Consider the following 15,755-nt stretch of genomic DNA (forward strand, 5'->3'; position numbering starts at 1 on the left):
TTGCATTAGTGCAGTACCTATAATAGCAGCAGTCTGTGTAGTTTTGATGAGAGGCAGCATGCTGTCATAGGCTTCTTTGGGCACAAAGACAGAGCGATCCTTCAACTTGTTCTTCTTGAGAATGCGGTGCAGCTCAAGCAGCATACTGACCCACTTGGTGCGCTCGTGGTCGCTATCAGCCAGAATCAAAATAGACGTCTTCTGGCACAAGGAGGACAGGTGAGACGCTGTTACCTGTAGAGAAGAAAAAGCATGCCAATTTTGTAAAACTGGATTTTATCCATGAATATATGCCCAATAAGTTTAAGTTACTTTGCGATTTTAAATGTTAAGACACGATTAAGACACAATAAACATTTAGATCCATGCAATGGTGAAAAATAGAACAAATGAGATACATGCAGAAAAAAAACTCAAACGTCATACCCGAAATATACACGGGACGTCCTTCCTATTGGCATGGATGACGTCTGAGGCCAAGACGGAGCTTACTGAAAACTCTTCATCCCTGAACAAGCGAGAGGAACACGTGAGCCAGCTTTTATAAAAAAGGTAACGAAATAAAGAATGGTATGTTGATTACCTCATGTCGATGACCTGACTCACAACCACACTGGGCTGAGTGGCCTTGGCCTCGCCAACCTCATACAGAAACAGCTTAAAGTCACAGACTACAGCCAGCGCTCTCTGCCAGCCTTTCTTCACACCAGTGGGCTTCGGCACCTAAGAAACCAAACCATGGCTCAGTACATAGTTCAAATGATGAATCACTCGGGATAAATTCTTAGATATTTGTGACTTGTAAGCATAAGATATATGAATGTTTTAATGACCAATGTGAATCACATACTAATTTTTTTTTTATGAAATGGCCTGCAGATTTAAATGTAAAGAACAGAGGCCTCTAAGTGAGAGTCTTGTCACTAGCACCCCCTACTGTACAGACGCTGTACAGGTTGTTTAGGTGCCATTTTATTTCTAACACCCTTGGAGATTTTCTGAGCTCACCCGCACATAGCCCTCATAGGCGGTGCCGATTCCCCGAGGTGGGTCGATACCCAGTGGACCTTTGATCTGGTCAGGAGGGATGGGGCAAACGGATGGAACCTTATCCGCACACATCACATGACAAGAGAAATGACACACTGCAAAAACAGAAATATGCAGGATCATGCATGGAAATGGCTTGGAATTTTCACAGAATGATCTTTTAATATTTTATTAATCTCTCTCTCTCTCTCTCTCTCTCTCTCTCTCTGTTTTAACAAATCGATCAGCTTGCCATAACAGGAATTATAAGCATACAGTGAAACCTCGGATTGTGAGTAATGGGTTTGCGAGTGTTTCGCAAGACAAGATTTTTAATAAATTTTGGTTTACAAGTACTGAGTATCACAACTGAGCCAACGGTTTTTCTTTCTCTTGTGCTGTGGAATTGTGGGTAATCGTCTCCCCTGCGCGTCTTATACTGGTGTAATCAACATTCGTGCGCGCGTGTACTGTTTACCATAACACTGTGATCCCGTGTGTGTTCATAAAACATATTTTATTTTGTGTCTGTATGCGCGTGTGTGTACAGCGCACGTTTAAAGCAAAAGCAAGTCTCATTAGAGAGGTTAAAGATCCATTTTCTCTCTCTGCTCAAGGCTTAACCTGCTCTGTGTCTGTGTGCGCACACGTCATTGGACACCGTGCCACACACACACACACACAGACCCCTCCTACTTTCGCCTTCACAGACACACAGACACACACACACACACACTCTTTTTCTCTGCTATACACAGAGACACTGCTCTGTCGCATTTCTTTTTAAAGATAAAATGCAGAATATTTAAGTTTTTTTTTTTACTTTACAGCAGTGTTTTCGTTAGTGTGTCGCTCAAACGAGTGTCATTAGAGTGATTTTTTGGGCTGTGGAATGAATAATTTGAGTTTCTATTATTTCTTATGGGAAATTCAGATTTGGTTTACGAATGTTTTGAAAAACAAATTATGCTCGTAATCCAGGGTTCCACTGTACTTAATTAAAGTGGAGTTATAAAATCCCTAGCTTTTATCCCCTTTAGCGTGACATGCATCTAACACAATTTAAAACCTATAATTTTTTTAAAAGGAGCAAAAAGGGAAGTAATAAATATTACTAAATAATGTAAAAACAATAACAATGTAGGCTATGTACACAGCCATTAAAGATGTACTCTTCTTATCTTATCCAATTTCTTGAGTTCTGCACATGCATTTATGGACCATAAAAGTATAAAATAAATATGCAGAAATCTAAAAGTTACATTTTATTACGAAATATGCATGACATTGCACGGATTACCGGATGTGCAACCTCCATATTTCAAATTGCATCTCTCTCTCTCTCTCTCTCTCTCTCTCACCTTCGCACATGCAGCCCTGCCGCATGAGGCCGACCATCAGTGAGGTGCAGTAGTTACACTTGGTGGGAACGCTGAAGGATTTCACAGCAAACTGATGAGGCTTGGGCTGCAGAATAGAGGCAGAAAGACATTTGCATTCATCATTGGTTAACACAAACCTCCAACAAAAGTGACATTACCACAGTAACTAACATTTGTAGGGTCACTACATAGGGCACTACACAAGTTAAAAATGGGTCCAATTTCAACATTTCTTGTACATATATTAGGGCTGGAAAAATAAATATGCTTATAAAAACTTCAATGTTCTTAATTAAGCGCCTTTTTCCCTGCCAGAGGCTTTGGTGTTGCAGTCGTGAACGTCAGTGTGTTCTACTCTATGGTACTACCAATATTGGCCAATAGGGGCGCTCTCAGCACTGATTCACATTCAGCATGTTGATTTCTGTTGATTAGCCTTTTTAAATCCATTTTGGACTTGAAATGAAGAAATGAATAATCATATGGTCACAAATTTATAGTTGAACATTTTATTGAATTCTACTTTTCTATATTTAATTCTATATTTAATTCTATTTACTGTAGGTTTGTTTCACAATAAATTCACTATTGTAAATAGTCACTATTGTTTTCTGTTACTCTATGTACAGTACATGTATAACATGCAGTAGTTGGACTGACGTCAGTTATAAAAAAGTTTTCTCTTAAGTCAAGATAAACTAAAGTAGAGCACACACACACACACACACACCATGACACATTACGGTCACATCTCATGCACATGCTCACTTTACTAGCGGGATGCTCCTGGCTGCTGTAGCTTGATCTGCTGGTCGGAGTGTGAAGACGTAACGAGTGATCCACCAGCTGCAAGAGGAGGAAACCGAAGTACCTCAGTACTATTCATTGTCAGATATGACAGAATGTCCTACATTAGGAAGTTACGGGTGTGTTCCAGGTTACCTCTAACGGCTCCATGTCACTAGCCGTGGATGGCGAGCGGGAGCGGGAGATGCGGCGTGATTTTGAATCTTCATCTCGTGACGGAGTGTTATAGGGAGTAAAGTCACCTGAGTCAATCTGAAGGAAGAATATGGCACAAAGGTATATATATTAGAGAGAGAGAGAGAGAGAGAGAGAGAGAGAATATTTCATTATTACATTATTAATAGTCGATATTTAACTGTTAATTTGTAGAACACTGAATTGGGGCCATAAACTATTGTAGATCAAAGCTGAGACTGGGATGACGTCTGTGTACTTTTTTAAATATATTGTTTAATATTGTTAAATACGTCTAATAGTAACAAAAGTGGTGAGAGAAAATATCTTCCTACAGTAGGATAATCAGCCAAAACATGGTATTGGTGCTAAAAAAAGTGTCTCATTTAGGTGAAAAAGTGAATTTTCAGATAGGTTTATATATCTATCTAAAGTCTGTTCATGTAGGTTCATATACAGTAACACCACAAAAGAAGACATTAAACTTAATGCTTCTCTTCTTCCAAACCATGCTTAGTTAGTTTAGTGGTGTGTGAGTCTGTGTGCTAACATTTGTGATTTGTGTGTGTGTATGTGTGTGATATATGTGTGTTTGTGCATGTGTGTATGTGTGTGTGTGTCTGTCTCTGCGTGCATTTGTGATGTGTGTGAGTGTGCATGCATGCGTGTGTGTGCGTGTGTGTGTGTGTGTGTGTGTGTGTACAATAGGCTTCAGATGCTGGAAAAAAAACCTCACAATATGATGTTACTCAATGTGATGTCACTGAACATGATGTCACTGAATATAATGACACTCAATACAGTATAATGACACACAAAGTTATCAATCATTTTTCAGCATAGGTTTAAGGCATTGTCACGGGTGACCCGTTTGTGATATCAAAAACAATCTACAATTTTACATCCTCAATAAATTTAGATCACATCGGCCCGGTTTGGCGGCGATCATATAAATTCCCTCGTGTTGGGGCCCCTGAGGGCCCGGGCCACGCGACTCTCAGGCATCCTAATGGCAGCAGATTCCAACCTTCCTGCCAATTTTAAGCACGACCCCCCAAAGGTTCAAAAGAGTGGGAAAAATCCTTAGGAAAACAAGAGGGTCCTGCACAGCCTACAGTGCTTGGGCCCTAATAAACCTGATTTAAAAGGATCAAGTCAATTATGTTTGTTTTACTAGATAAATTGCCTTGTTCTAGTGTTTATTTGACACTACAATAAAATATTATGCTTGAAATGAGTATTTAAAGGCCTTAAATAGGTTTTTATACTTTTAAATGTGGTTTATTGTAAATCTTATAATAGCAAACAATAGATGGATTTGATTCAATAAAAAAACAGTCAGATTGTAATAAGTAGCCTTCTGTCCTCTTGAGGTTTTTTAATTTTGATGTAATGAAAAATAATCAAATAAAAGATTACTTATAAATATTATTGTTTTAGTTATGCAGTCTAAATAGTATACAGTGGTAGTATTTTAGTAGTATTTATACAATTGCTTCATACGTCCCATCTGTGATATTTTTTGGAATTTTGTGTCCAAATGTAGTGACTGTTCTATATTAACTGTACTGAAACAAAGGCCCCCATGAAGAAAAACTGTTAAGTAAACCTGTTCCTGTCCTACACAGTAGCCCCTCGTCTCCTGGTTCTTCCCTCGTCTAACACCACTTCCTCTCAAAGGTAAAGTGCAGGTTAATTTGTTTTATTTTTTACATTATTTTGTATTCATTATTTTTATCTGAATCTTTTTTGGTTGTGGAACAATTCATCAGAGTTTCCATTATTTCTTATGGGGAATTTTTTCATATACGAGTGTTTTGATATACAAGCACACTTCCGGAAAGAATTATGCTTGTAATCCAAGGATTAACTGTATGTCATAACAAGTTAAGCAATGATCAATAATGAAAATCTTATCTAATTAAGGGCATTAAGCCATAGTTCTTGTATAAGTGTTTTTTCCATCTTTACAAAGGACAATAATTCTGACCCTTTCTGACGCTGATCTATATCTATCCCCAGTGCTGGATTGTGGTTCCACAGTAATCTACCTTACAGTGTCCATTTATTAACAAATGACCAACACTTAACCCGACAATTACCCCCACATGTAGTACACGTGGCTCCTTGGGTATGCACTGGGAGCTCGGCAAAGGAAAATGCAAAGGCTCCAAGCCAAAAGGAACAGAAAACACCCCCACATGCAGGACAAAAGGGGAAAAGGACTCAACCACAAAACCAGGAACCACATGCACGGCGCGCAAACATAAAATGATACCAGATTTCGAAATGCCTCAGCCATGGGGCAGAAAAAGCATAATGACTGAACCTCTGAGACATTTCAATAAGAAGGTTTTTTTGTGCAATATAGAACAGAGTACAGACACAACCACTACACAGAACACGTTAGTGAAGATCACATGACCCACAAAACACACACAGCAACAGAACCGAGCCTTACACGTCGGCCTTTGCTTCCGGGACCCCAAGATGGCGAGCGCTTTGAAAAGACAAAATGAAAGAAACGTTAGTCGTTTGTACAACAACAATGGCAACATGTCTAAACCGTGATTTAAAGATCAATGCTTCTTGGGTCTGCTCTAAAGGAGAAGAATAGGAAAATATTATATTAAACAGAGCATTTGTAAATTCCTGGAAACTGGACTGTAGCACAAATAAGAAAGAATGTCAAGATCTCAGTGATGTGAGTAATGATGTTAGAACTCAAACCCAGCTGTGTGTGCTGTTATGGGAAATATAATGAGTGATAGGGCCATGTGATGCGGTTTGTCATCACGTCCGTCCCCACCATGCTGAAGTTGATTATTTACAACATTAGCAACTATAAAAGTTGTAGAACGTACAAAGAACGTTAGCTCCTGTTGTAAGTTAATTTACAGCAGCTTTATACCGTCACTTCATCATCACACCATCTTTAATTTTCTTCCCTTAAGGTTATAAAAAAAGAGCCTTGTCATTTAACTGTAAAATACCATCAAGGTAGAAAGTTTTCTCAGCACGCCAGAGCCATGATCTGACTGGCTGCTTTACATCTGAAACGCCGGCCTCCCAGGAACTCCTTTAATGGGCCAAACATGTGGAAATGGCTTGGCGCGGGGCCAGGACTGTACGGGGGGGTGGGGGGGGCAATAACTCCCACCTGATTTCCTGTAATGTGCAAGTGGTGTTGATGAATGATTCCGATTCCCACGGACAGATGTGTCTGTTCCACAAGTTGGTGACAAATTACCCATCGATTTTCACGGATTAGTCGTCCACTTGCTGAGTGTTTACAGGGACAACTGCAGCGGGCTCCGAGCCACCTCAGCTTGGATCTTCATCCGCAGGCATAGAGCCCTCTTTAAAATGTTCTCTTTTGGAATTCGTGCTCATTCATTCTGTACAGCATGTACTGTATAAGGTCAGTCAGATCCTTTAATATTATAATTTAAAAGTGACTTTATTCTGATTATCTTTAGTATCTTTAGTGGTTATAATATGGTTTCCTGCATTGCTGCCTTAAAGACAGCACGAGACAGCAGAGACAGCACGAGACAGCAGAGACAGCACGAGACAGCACGAGACAGCACGAGACATTTTCCATGGCAAAAACTGACAAAAATGTTTTCCCTATAATTTTTCTCTTTTCATTAGTGAGCCTTCCATCTGAATAAGGTGAGAGTTAGCACGCAATCCTGAGACAGTACCATCAAATGCTTCTCATCACGGAGCAGCAGAATACACTCTATCTGCCTTCAGCTCCATACATCATCTCATAGTTCTTCAGAATGGGTTAGTGTTTCTTTAACTGACAGAAGACAGAAAGAAAGACTTATGGGACCCTCCAACCACAGACAGCAGAGTGCAGATACATATACAGTACATAAGGATGTCGTGCCATACTGTCCTAGGATCGATCCTGTCCTGAGGAGGAGGAGCGTGCAAATGGAACAAAAATGTTTCAGGATAAAATTAGCACAATCATTCGTCAAAGATAGGTTAGTGACATGTCCAAAAGTATGTGTCAGGTCTGGCATCTCGATATTGTTTCCTAGTGCATGGCTGCATTTTGAAAAATCTAAATTGGACAACTATACAACTTCTTTCACATACTGTATTTACATGGAGCGAGAAGAAGAGGGAAAATAATGTTCTGATGGACAATAAAATAAGCCAGAAGGAAAGACAAAAGAAATGTACAGAATAAATGTACAAAGACTGTAATAAACAAAAGATACAAAAAGGATTAAAAAAAAGCATTAGAAGACAATGATAAAAAACAAAACAAAAAGAGAAATATGGTGTTGAAAGGTTTTGGTTGTATTGTCTCTCTATCACGTTAACCAGGAGTACAAATGTTCTATTCTAACATTATGACATGAGCACGAAACTCACCTCAAAGTGATCGAGCACAGAAGAGGGAGCGTTCAGGAACGCTAGGAAGGAGTTCTGGGAATCCTGATGTTTAACACCTGATAATAAAAACCAGTTCAGGACGAGTCATGCAGCAGCACAGTGAAACCTTCAAGAGTAAATATTACCTAAGCTGATTTTATTATTTTATTAAACCTTATTTGAAATTGACTATTTGAATACATATACTACCTTTCGACACACCTTCTAATTGAAGATTTTTTGTTCAGTGATTTATTTTATACATTCTAGAACAATACTGGAGATTTTAAAATATGAAATAACATGGAATTAAGTAACAACAACAACAACAACAACAACAACAACTACAGTCATTTGTTATTTTAAGACAGATTAGAGCCATAATAAAAGCTTTACAGAGCATAAATAGCACACACATCTCATTATTATTTTATATTTTTAATATAATTTAATATTATATAATTTAATATTATTTTAATATTATATTAATATTTTGGAGGCCTTCAGTATTGTTTGACAAAGTGGAAAGAAATACAAATCAGAGAAGTGGTAGTTCTGGTAGCGTATACAGTATACAATCCCCTCCAAAAGACATTTGGGTCACCAAAGACATTCGGATTTAAGGAAAAAAATATATGGGTCTAATATGATGTCTTATGCGACAGATCAGAATGTCTGCTTTCATAACATCTAGTTGTTTTGAACGATTTTAAACTTATGATGGACCAGGAGAATTAATTCAGAAGTTTTGACAAAACGTCCTGTCTGTCAATGTACAGAGAAATGTCTCAGATCTTACAATTTACCTCCTAATGATCAGACTGAAGGGAGAAACCTCCAACACACACAACGGCCGAAATAAGATGCAGTACACAATTGAAAGGCAGGTCACAAAGGACATACTGTACTGGACTGTATGTAAGTTTGATGTTAAAGAGTCACTAGTTACAGTTACAGTACTGCAAGTAAAAGTCATGAACTGAATATTAAGCGAGAGTGACTTTTATTTTAGGTCCTTTTTAACTTTCTAAATGTAAGTATTATTAAATGAAAGTGGGGATTTTAATCTGTTATTCACATTTTAAAACCCAAATGTCATCAGTGTATAGACTAAATAATGGACCTGGCATGGCTGTTCCAATACTTTTGAAGGTGACCGTGTATACTGCGTATATTATTATTATTATTATTATTATTATTATTATGACTTCTAGTAGTAGTAGTAGTAGCATTAGAAGAAGTATTCACCTCTCCTGCGACGCAGGTCCTCCGTCTCCTTCTGTAACCTCTCGACCTCTGCTTGCAGCAGCCGGTTCTTGCTCTCAGACTCCTGCAGTTTACTGACAGAATCGAATTAAGTAAGTTTAACAAATTTCCTGTGAGGTTCTGATAACAAAACACTGCAGAATTAAAAGTGCTCTCTATGACTGTGTTATATATATATATATATATATATAATATTATATTATATGAAATAAAAGATTTTATTATTATAAAATAAGAAATAATAAAATATGATATTACTAGAATAGAATTGCTAATTGTCTTCCTCTGGTAAGTAATCTAGTGTTATCTGGCATCCTACCCCTCAGTTGAGATGTTGGAGGCCTTGACTTTGTTGAGCTCATCCTGGATGGCCTGCTTGGCCCGGATCTCAGCATCCAGAGCAGACTGCAGCTCTAGGCGAGCCGACATGTCCAGCTTGGCCAAACGCCGCATCTTCCACGGCATGTCCTAAAACAAAAAAATATCAAAACACATACTAATTGCGATCATGACCGTATGATCATTTAGAACGAATGTACGGTAGATCCCAAGAGATTTATTGCATCTTCTAGCTAGCTGATGATGAAGAAGAGGAAGATGAGGATGAAGAAGAAGACTCACTGTGCCTCTGGCCCCGAGGCTGCTGTTCCTCAGACCCTCCAGCTCCTCAGTCATCTTAGTGGCCAGTGCTTGGAGATAACCTCGAGCATCCTTCTCATCGCTTACCCTTAAACACACATGCACAGAGGACTCAGCACTAGCATAACTCAACCTCACTCTATATATGTGAAGTATAATCATATACAAGCATGTAAGCCTAAGTGTCCAAGTCCTTAATTAACACATCTGATGCAAAATAGTCAGCATTTATTAACCCACAAAATAAAAGTGGCAGTAGAAAAGAGAATTAAAACGACATCTGGTTCTGGAAATGCATTTGTGTTTGCTTGTGTAGACTTTAACTCCGTTTGCCGAAAGGTCATAAGTTGTACTTTAAGGCTCTGAAGAGAAGTGTTTATAAAAATGCCTTTAAACTGCGATATTTATACTCAGAAATGTTGGATGCTCTGATATAAGTAACTAAACTAAATAAACAGCTAAACACACCTACAGAAGCACATCTTCCCTTTAAATATGCTCACATGTAATAACATGTATTTGCTTTAGATTAATCAACAAACAGATAAGTCACTGACTGTACACTCTCTGTCTCAATGATATAAGGATGCATTAATAATTGCATAACAATATTAGTTTTTCTTCCAACTTTTGCCTGAAATACACAGATTGCAAATGCCTCACTCTCAGCTTGGATGTCCCGGTGCTGGGGTAAGTGGAATACAGGACATGTAACATTCCCGTGTCAAGTGATCAAAGCGATTTTCCATTGTAGCTTTATGTCAAACAGAAAAACAGTTTTTTTGTTCTCTTTTATTTCTGTTTTCCCCCAACAGTATATATTTAATATTTTATTATGCCTCACTCTTGTTCATGTCCTCTGACTGCACATGTTCTAGTCCTATAATTAGGATCTGCACTTTACACTAAACAGATATTTTCCATGTAACACTCACAAGCGGTGTTCAGGTCAAGCTGAGGCATAAATCAGATCGACATTTACTAAAGACTTCAAGCACAGTATGGTGATGAGAAGCCGCAGTAAAACATTTGAATGGTTCAAATATTTTAAAGAAGCCTACTGTATATGCCCATGAATGACGGATCCAGCCGAAATGGCTCGGAGCCCACTGCAGTTGTTCCCAACTTTCAGCAAGTGGAACGCCTGATCCTAATCGATGGATAACTTATCGCCAACTTACAGAAGAGGCTAAAGTCATTGATGTAATCACGAGAGAAATGAATGCACATGAGCAGTGTGTGAGGGGGTGTGTGTGTTCACTCACCACTGGATGATTTCGGTGATCTGAGCCTCCCAGTGAGCAACACTATCCTTCTTATCCGCCAGTTCTCTCACCTCCTCCTCCACCTGCTTGTGGCTGGAACTCAGGGTTTCGTACATGGACTTCATCTGAAAGAAGACAGAAAGAGTCAGTATGGAGATAATTATTCAGGGTTAGGAAAGAAGGAAAAAAATGACAGAAGAACATCAGGCTGGTGGAGAGATTAGGGGGGTAAATAGGGAGGTCAAAAAGCAGAGCATACAGAATGAGAGTGTACACGAGGGTTTCAAATAATAAGAGAAAAATCCAAACAGTAAAAATCAGAGGGATGAAAGGAAAAGTCGGGGAGAAGGAATAAACAAAAAGAGAGTGTTTGGAGAATGTTAAATTAACACTAGAGTGTGTAACTCCAGATCATTTATTCAAACACCAGAATTCATTTATCTCACTAGATGGTCATGAATAATCAAGATTTCCTGTCTTCTCTTATCACCATTTTTCTTTACCCACTCGATCTGGCAGCACATCTGCATTTGCCCCTGGCATGTCCAGACAGAGACATTCTACAAACATGATGTTCGCTATGTTCTCTGCTACACACTAATGAAAACAGACATTTATATTTGACATTTTCAAATTTCCAGCAGCTTATTTTACTTGGGAGCTCCAACCTCACACTGATCTGTTTTCCTCGAGGCAAGACAAACAGTCTGAGGTCCAGCACACAAATGCATTTACATAAGAATTTGGGGTTATTAAAGCTTCAAAAACATGTAGAATAATATGAGACAGGCTTGAAGACAAAATAGCAGATAAGAGGACAATGAGGGGTCACTGGACAGCATGGACATCATGTCTATCTAAAGCTTTTCTGTCTTCACTCCTCTGTGCTGAATATATTGGATATGACACTTTAATAATAATAATAATAATAATAATAATAATAATAATAACAATAATAATAATAATAATAATAATAATAATAATAACATGCAGCCTGAATAGGACTTAAATTATTTTTTTTGCTCTAACCAGCCACTGGAGGGCCGCAGAGACATTTTGGCTTCACTTTTGATTCTTCACATGACCAGTGGTGTCTATATAATCTCGATAACATTTTCATTTTCACCTGCAGAAATCAGTGCTTTTGATTTATCGTTTTTTATGCAGGTGCATGGAATTAAAGCTGGCTCACCTTCTCCAGATCATCTGCTAGCTTTCTGTTGTCCTCCACCAGAACTCCTTTTTCTCGTTCATATTTCTGTTTGCACTCTGCCTCAAAATCTTCACGCTCGCTGTGGCTAATAAACACACAACACAATGAAACACACACTTCACATCACGAGCATCTTCCACATACTGACTGTTTCTTCCATATGTGAATGTTTTATAATCATCATAATTGGAATTTTTTTGTTTTCTATCTAGTGTTAAAGGGCGAGTTCATGTTCTTAATGAGGAGCTCATTGTTAAGAATGTTTAGTGTATATCGAACTAATTTTTTCTAAATAATTTATAATTAATTTATGACATGATTTATAACTTCTCTCTATACGCTTATGGAAGGTTCTGTGAAACATGAACAGTACAAACTCATAAGGAAATTTACTATGATATGTACTAAAGTCATCACGGTAAACTACAGTATATTACACACTATATTGTACCACTGTGTTACTGGTACTTTAAACATTTCCATTGTATGCAACGACTTTATAGAGTACCAGGATAGACTTAACTATGATGTGTAGCACAATCCCACAGTAAATATCATGTTACTTATTGGGTCCCACAGTGGCTACCAAAATTCAGCAGGTATCTACTGTGGTCTGTGTGTACATACTGTACCATATTACTTTATTATATTACATATTACTGGATAGATATAGTACAGGGAGGTATTAGGCACGTTGTTGTATGTAATATTAAGAATTTCAATATACACTACAGTATTTAAGGGCCTTGCTCAAGGGTCCAACAGTGGCAACTTGGTGCTTGTGGGGTTTGAACCTGAGATCTTCTGAACCGTAGTCCAATGCGTTCACAGTAAACTCGTACTGTATGTGTACTGTACACGGTAGGACCATACAATATACTATAGTACATGTACTACTGGACAAATGTATGTACCACAGTGTGGAACATGTATGGAATTTCAATCAATCCATCAATCCATCCATCCATCCATCCATCCATCCATCCATCCATCCATCCATCCATCTATTTATCTACATCAGCAAATAGGTAACATCATATTATTAAAAATCCCATGGTACGGACATCATGGTGAAAGTTTTTATGGGTACAGACAATATCTGCAGGCTAGACCACTGCTTAGACCACACTTTACACGCAATCCTACTTTTCTCGCCGTGTCTTCTCCAGCTTGTCTTTAAGCATAAGTATCTCCTTTTGCAGAGTCAGGTGCTGGGCCTCAGCATCATTCAGCTCCTTCCTGTGGCTCTTGAGCTCAGCGCTGTGCTGCGTTTCCCTGCGACATAGCTCCTCCTCGTGCTGCACGCTCTTCTTGTCAAGCTCAGCTCGCAGCCATGACATCTCCTGCTGCTGCTGCTCCATACTCACTCCTGGCTGCGGCGGGCCAGCCTGCTTCAACCCACACAGCAACCCACACAGGAATTGAATAGAGTTCAGTAAAAAACACTGATAATTTCCCCGTCAATTTACCTTGGCTAAAAAAATGTAAACTCAAGTCGACTTAGAGTACATATCTTCCAATTTTTCCATCAGCTTATTAACATAATGGTGCATGAACCATAAACATTTTATCATTTTTAAATGCTATGCAGTGAAAGTGTGAACAATGTGTGTGTCATGTAATGACCATGCTCCTCAGGGCCTTAGCGAATTACCCCAGCATGGAATATTTTCCTAAAACATCACAAGATGTCCCACTAGATGAAGTACAGTAGGTAAGTCAGGGCGAGGAATATTCCTTTGGTTTTTAGTCATTTAAGCTACACATACTGTACGTATGTTACTAACATCATAAAATGCTCGAATGTCATAGATGTCCTATATTACAGATTTGAAGAACAAAAACCAGTGTGTTTAAAGCTCTTAATAATGTCTATTTAACACTGATGGCCCAAAGGTGATCGTAGTCTACCTTGAACCCCTCCAGTTCCTCCTCCAGCTGTCTGCTGAACTGTTCGTTGCGCTCTCGCAGTTTCCTCTCCTTCTGCACCTCAGCTGCCTGCTCCTCGACCTGCACCTCCAACTGATCAAAACCAAAGCAAATCAGTTTAGTGATAAAAACCTTGTTATTGCTTATTTAAGCAACAGCCTACAGCTGGAATCGACTGGTAAAGACTTCTTAGCGTTACTCACCACTTTACTACATTTATTTGTAAAGAAACAATTTAAAAACCATTTTAAGCATAATAGTATGCCTCTAACATTTCTAATTCATTTACAACCAGTTAAGGAGAAGGAAGAACAAGGCTAAAATAAGGGGGAAGCATTCTCCATACATTCATGCAGTCATGGGTTTGCAGTCTACATCGCAGTTAAAGACCCTGAGTTGACCTCCTGTCTGTCACAGTGGAGCATCGCAACATTCACACACAACAGGGTCATTTATCCAACTGTGATTGTGTTAAATCTATGGAGCAAGGTGTCTTTGGGATATGGAAGAAAAACAAAAGACCTGACAGAACCCATGGACTTATAGGTAAAGATGAATAGTCCTGACAGTGAAAAACCTCAGCTATGTATAACAGATGGAAATTAAAACAGGACAGTCTAATTAATCTTCAAGTTGAGAAGATCTCTTCCTACAGTACCTCTTTGCGAGATCTCTCAGCCTTACGTATCTCCAGCCGTAACGTTTCCATCTTCTGTGAAAGACCCTCCACCTCTTCGTCCTTGTCTCGAAGCTGGCGCGCCAGACGCTGCTTGTGTGAGTGCAGCTCGGTGAGGCGCTCGTTCAGCTCAGAGAACTCCTGCATGGCCATCTTCCTTTGACTGTGTGCCTCCTTTAGCTCCTTTCCCTGGACCTTGATCTTCTCCTTGCTGTCTAGCATTTCCTACACAGAACAGTTCAAACATGATGATGTTGTGTCTGAACATGCTCGTACCAGCAGTACAATGCAGTGTCACAGCACCGTATTATAAAAAGTTCGACCTCTTATGAACTTTGAGCACAAATACTATCACAGAACTTGGACAGAAACAGGAATTTGCACCTTGTGTAGGCTGTCTTTTTCCAGTGAGACACTTTGGAGCCGCCTTTCCAGGGTCTTTATGACCTTAGACGAGTCTGCAAGATCCTTCCGTGCCACATTGGCCTCCTTAAACTGCTGTTGCTCCAGATGCCCTGAATCTGAAACACACCAGAGGATGACAGTTTTTAGAATCAGACCAGGAGTTTAACTTGGACCGAATCTGTTGTATGGTGTGTAAATCTGTCACCTGCTATCTGCTTTTTCAAGATATCTATCTCACTCTTCAGGCTTTTAATCTCTACGTCTTTGGCACCAGGTGGCACATTGGAGTTGGTGTGCTGCAGAGCCTGTACCGTCTTAGTGGACTCTGTGGCAAAGAGACAGGAAATAAATATCAGTACGTTGAGGACGCACCTGTGTGTGTAAAGGTGCTTGGGTTTAGGTTCGCACTGCACAGAATTACACAATTCAAAGGGTAAAAATAATAATAAAGGAAATGTTAAATATTATCCATGTTTGATATATCCAGCTAACATCCAGCTAACACATCCATAATGTAAACAAAGAAGGTTTTCTGAGTGCGCCAGCGCCGTGATCAGACTCCCTGTCTCATGTCT

General features: G+C 39.1%; 1 protein-coding gene across 4 annotated transcripts in view; it reads right to left on the bottom strand.

Moving 5' to 3' along the window:
* Nucleotides 1-15,755, bottom strand: part of cdc42bpab (CDC42 binding protein kinase alpha (DMPK-like) b) — a 59,730-nt gene that overhangs the window by 12,325 nt on the left and 31,650 nt on the right. For 2 of the 4 annotated variants that reach the window (XM_053488697.1, XM_053488694.1), the window contains exons 11-29: nucleotides 15,386-15,505; nucleotides 15,160-15,296; nucleotides 14,758-15,000; nucleotides 14,082-14,192; nucleotides 13,317-13,561; nucleotides 12,150-12,255; nucleotides 10,958-11,082; nucleotides 9,675-9,780; nucleotides 9,373-9,521; nucleotides 9,036-9,127; nucleotides 7,788-7,864; nucleotides 5,854-5,892; nucleotides 3,354-3,470; nucleotides 3,180-3,257; nucleotides 2,391-2,496; nucleotides 1,009-1,145; nucleotides 584-723; nucleotides 427-508; nucleotides 18-234 (exon numbers count right to left, since the gene is read on the bottom strand). In XM_053488697.1, the coding sequence (XP_053344672.1) occupies nucleotides 18-234; nucleotides 427-508; nucleotides 584-723; nucleotides 1,009-1,145; nucleotides 2,391-2,496; nucleotides 3,180-3,257; nucleotides 3,354-3,470; nucleotides 5,854-5,892; nucleotides 7,788-7,864; nucleotides 9,036-9,127; nucleotides 9,373-9,521; nucleotides 9,675-9,780; nucleotides 10,958-11,082; nucleotides 12,150-12,255; nucleotides 13,317-13,561; nucleotides 14,082-14,192; nucleotides 14,758-15,000; nucleotides 15,160-15,296; nucleotides 15,386-15,505 (2,427 nt within the window). The remainder of the gene's footprint in view (nucleotides 1-17; nucleotides 235-426; nucleotides 509-583; nucleotides 724-1,008; nucleotides 1,146-2,390; nucleotides 2,497-3,179; nucleotides 3,258-3,353; nucleotides 3,471-5,853; nucleotides 5,893-7,787; nucleotides 7,865-9,035; nucleotides 9,128-9,372; nucleotides 9,522-9,674; nucleotides 9,781-10,957; nucleotides 11,083-12,149; nucleotides 12,256-13,316; nucleotides 13,562-14,081; nucleotides 14,193-14,757; nucleotides 15,001-15,159; nucleotides 15,297-15,385; nucleotides 15,506-15,755) is intronic. The other 2 variants (XM_053488695.1, XM_053488696.1) reach the window with 2 other exon arrangements.

Source organism: Clarias gariepinus, chromosome 27, assembly GCF_024256425.1.
Source record: "Clarias gariepinus isolate MV-2021 ecotype Netherlands chromosome 27, CGAR_prim_01v2, whole genome shotgun sequence".
In the NCBI taxonomy this organism is placed as follows: Eukaryota; Metazoa; Chordata; class Actinopteri; order Siluriformes; family Clariidae; genus Clarias; species Clarias gariepinus.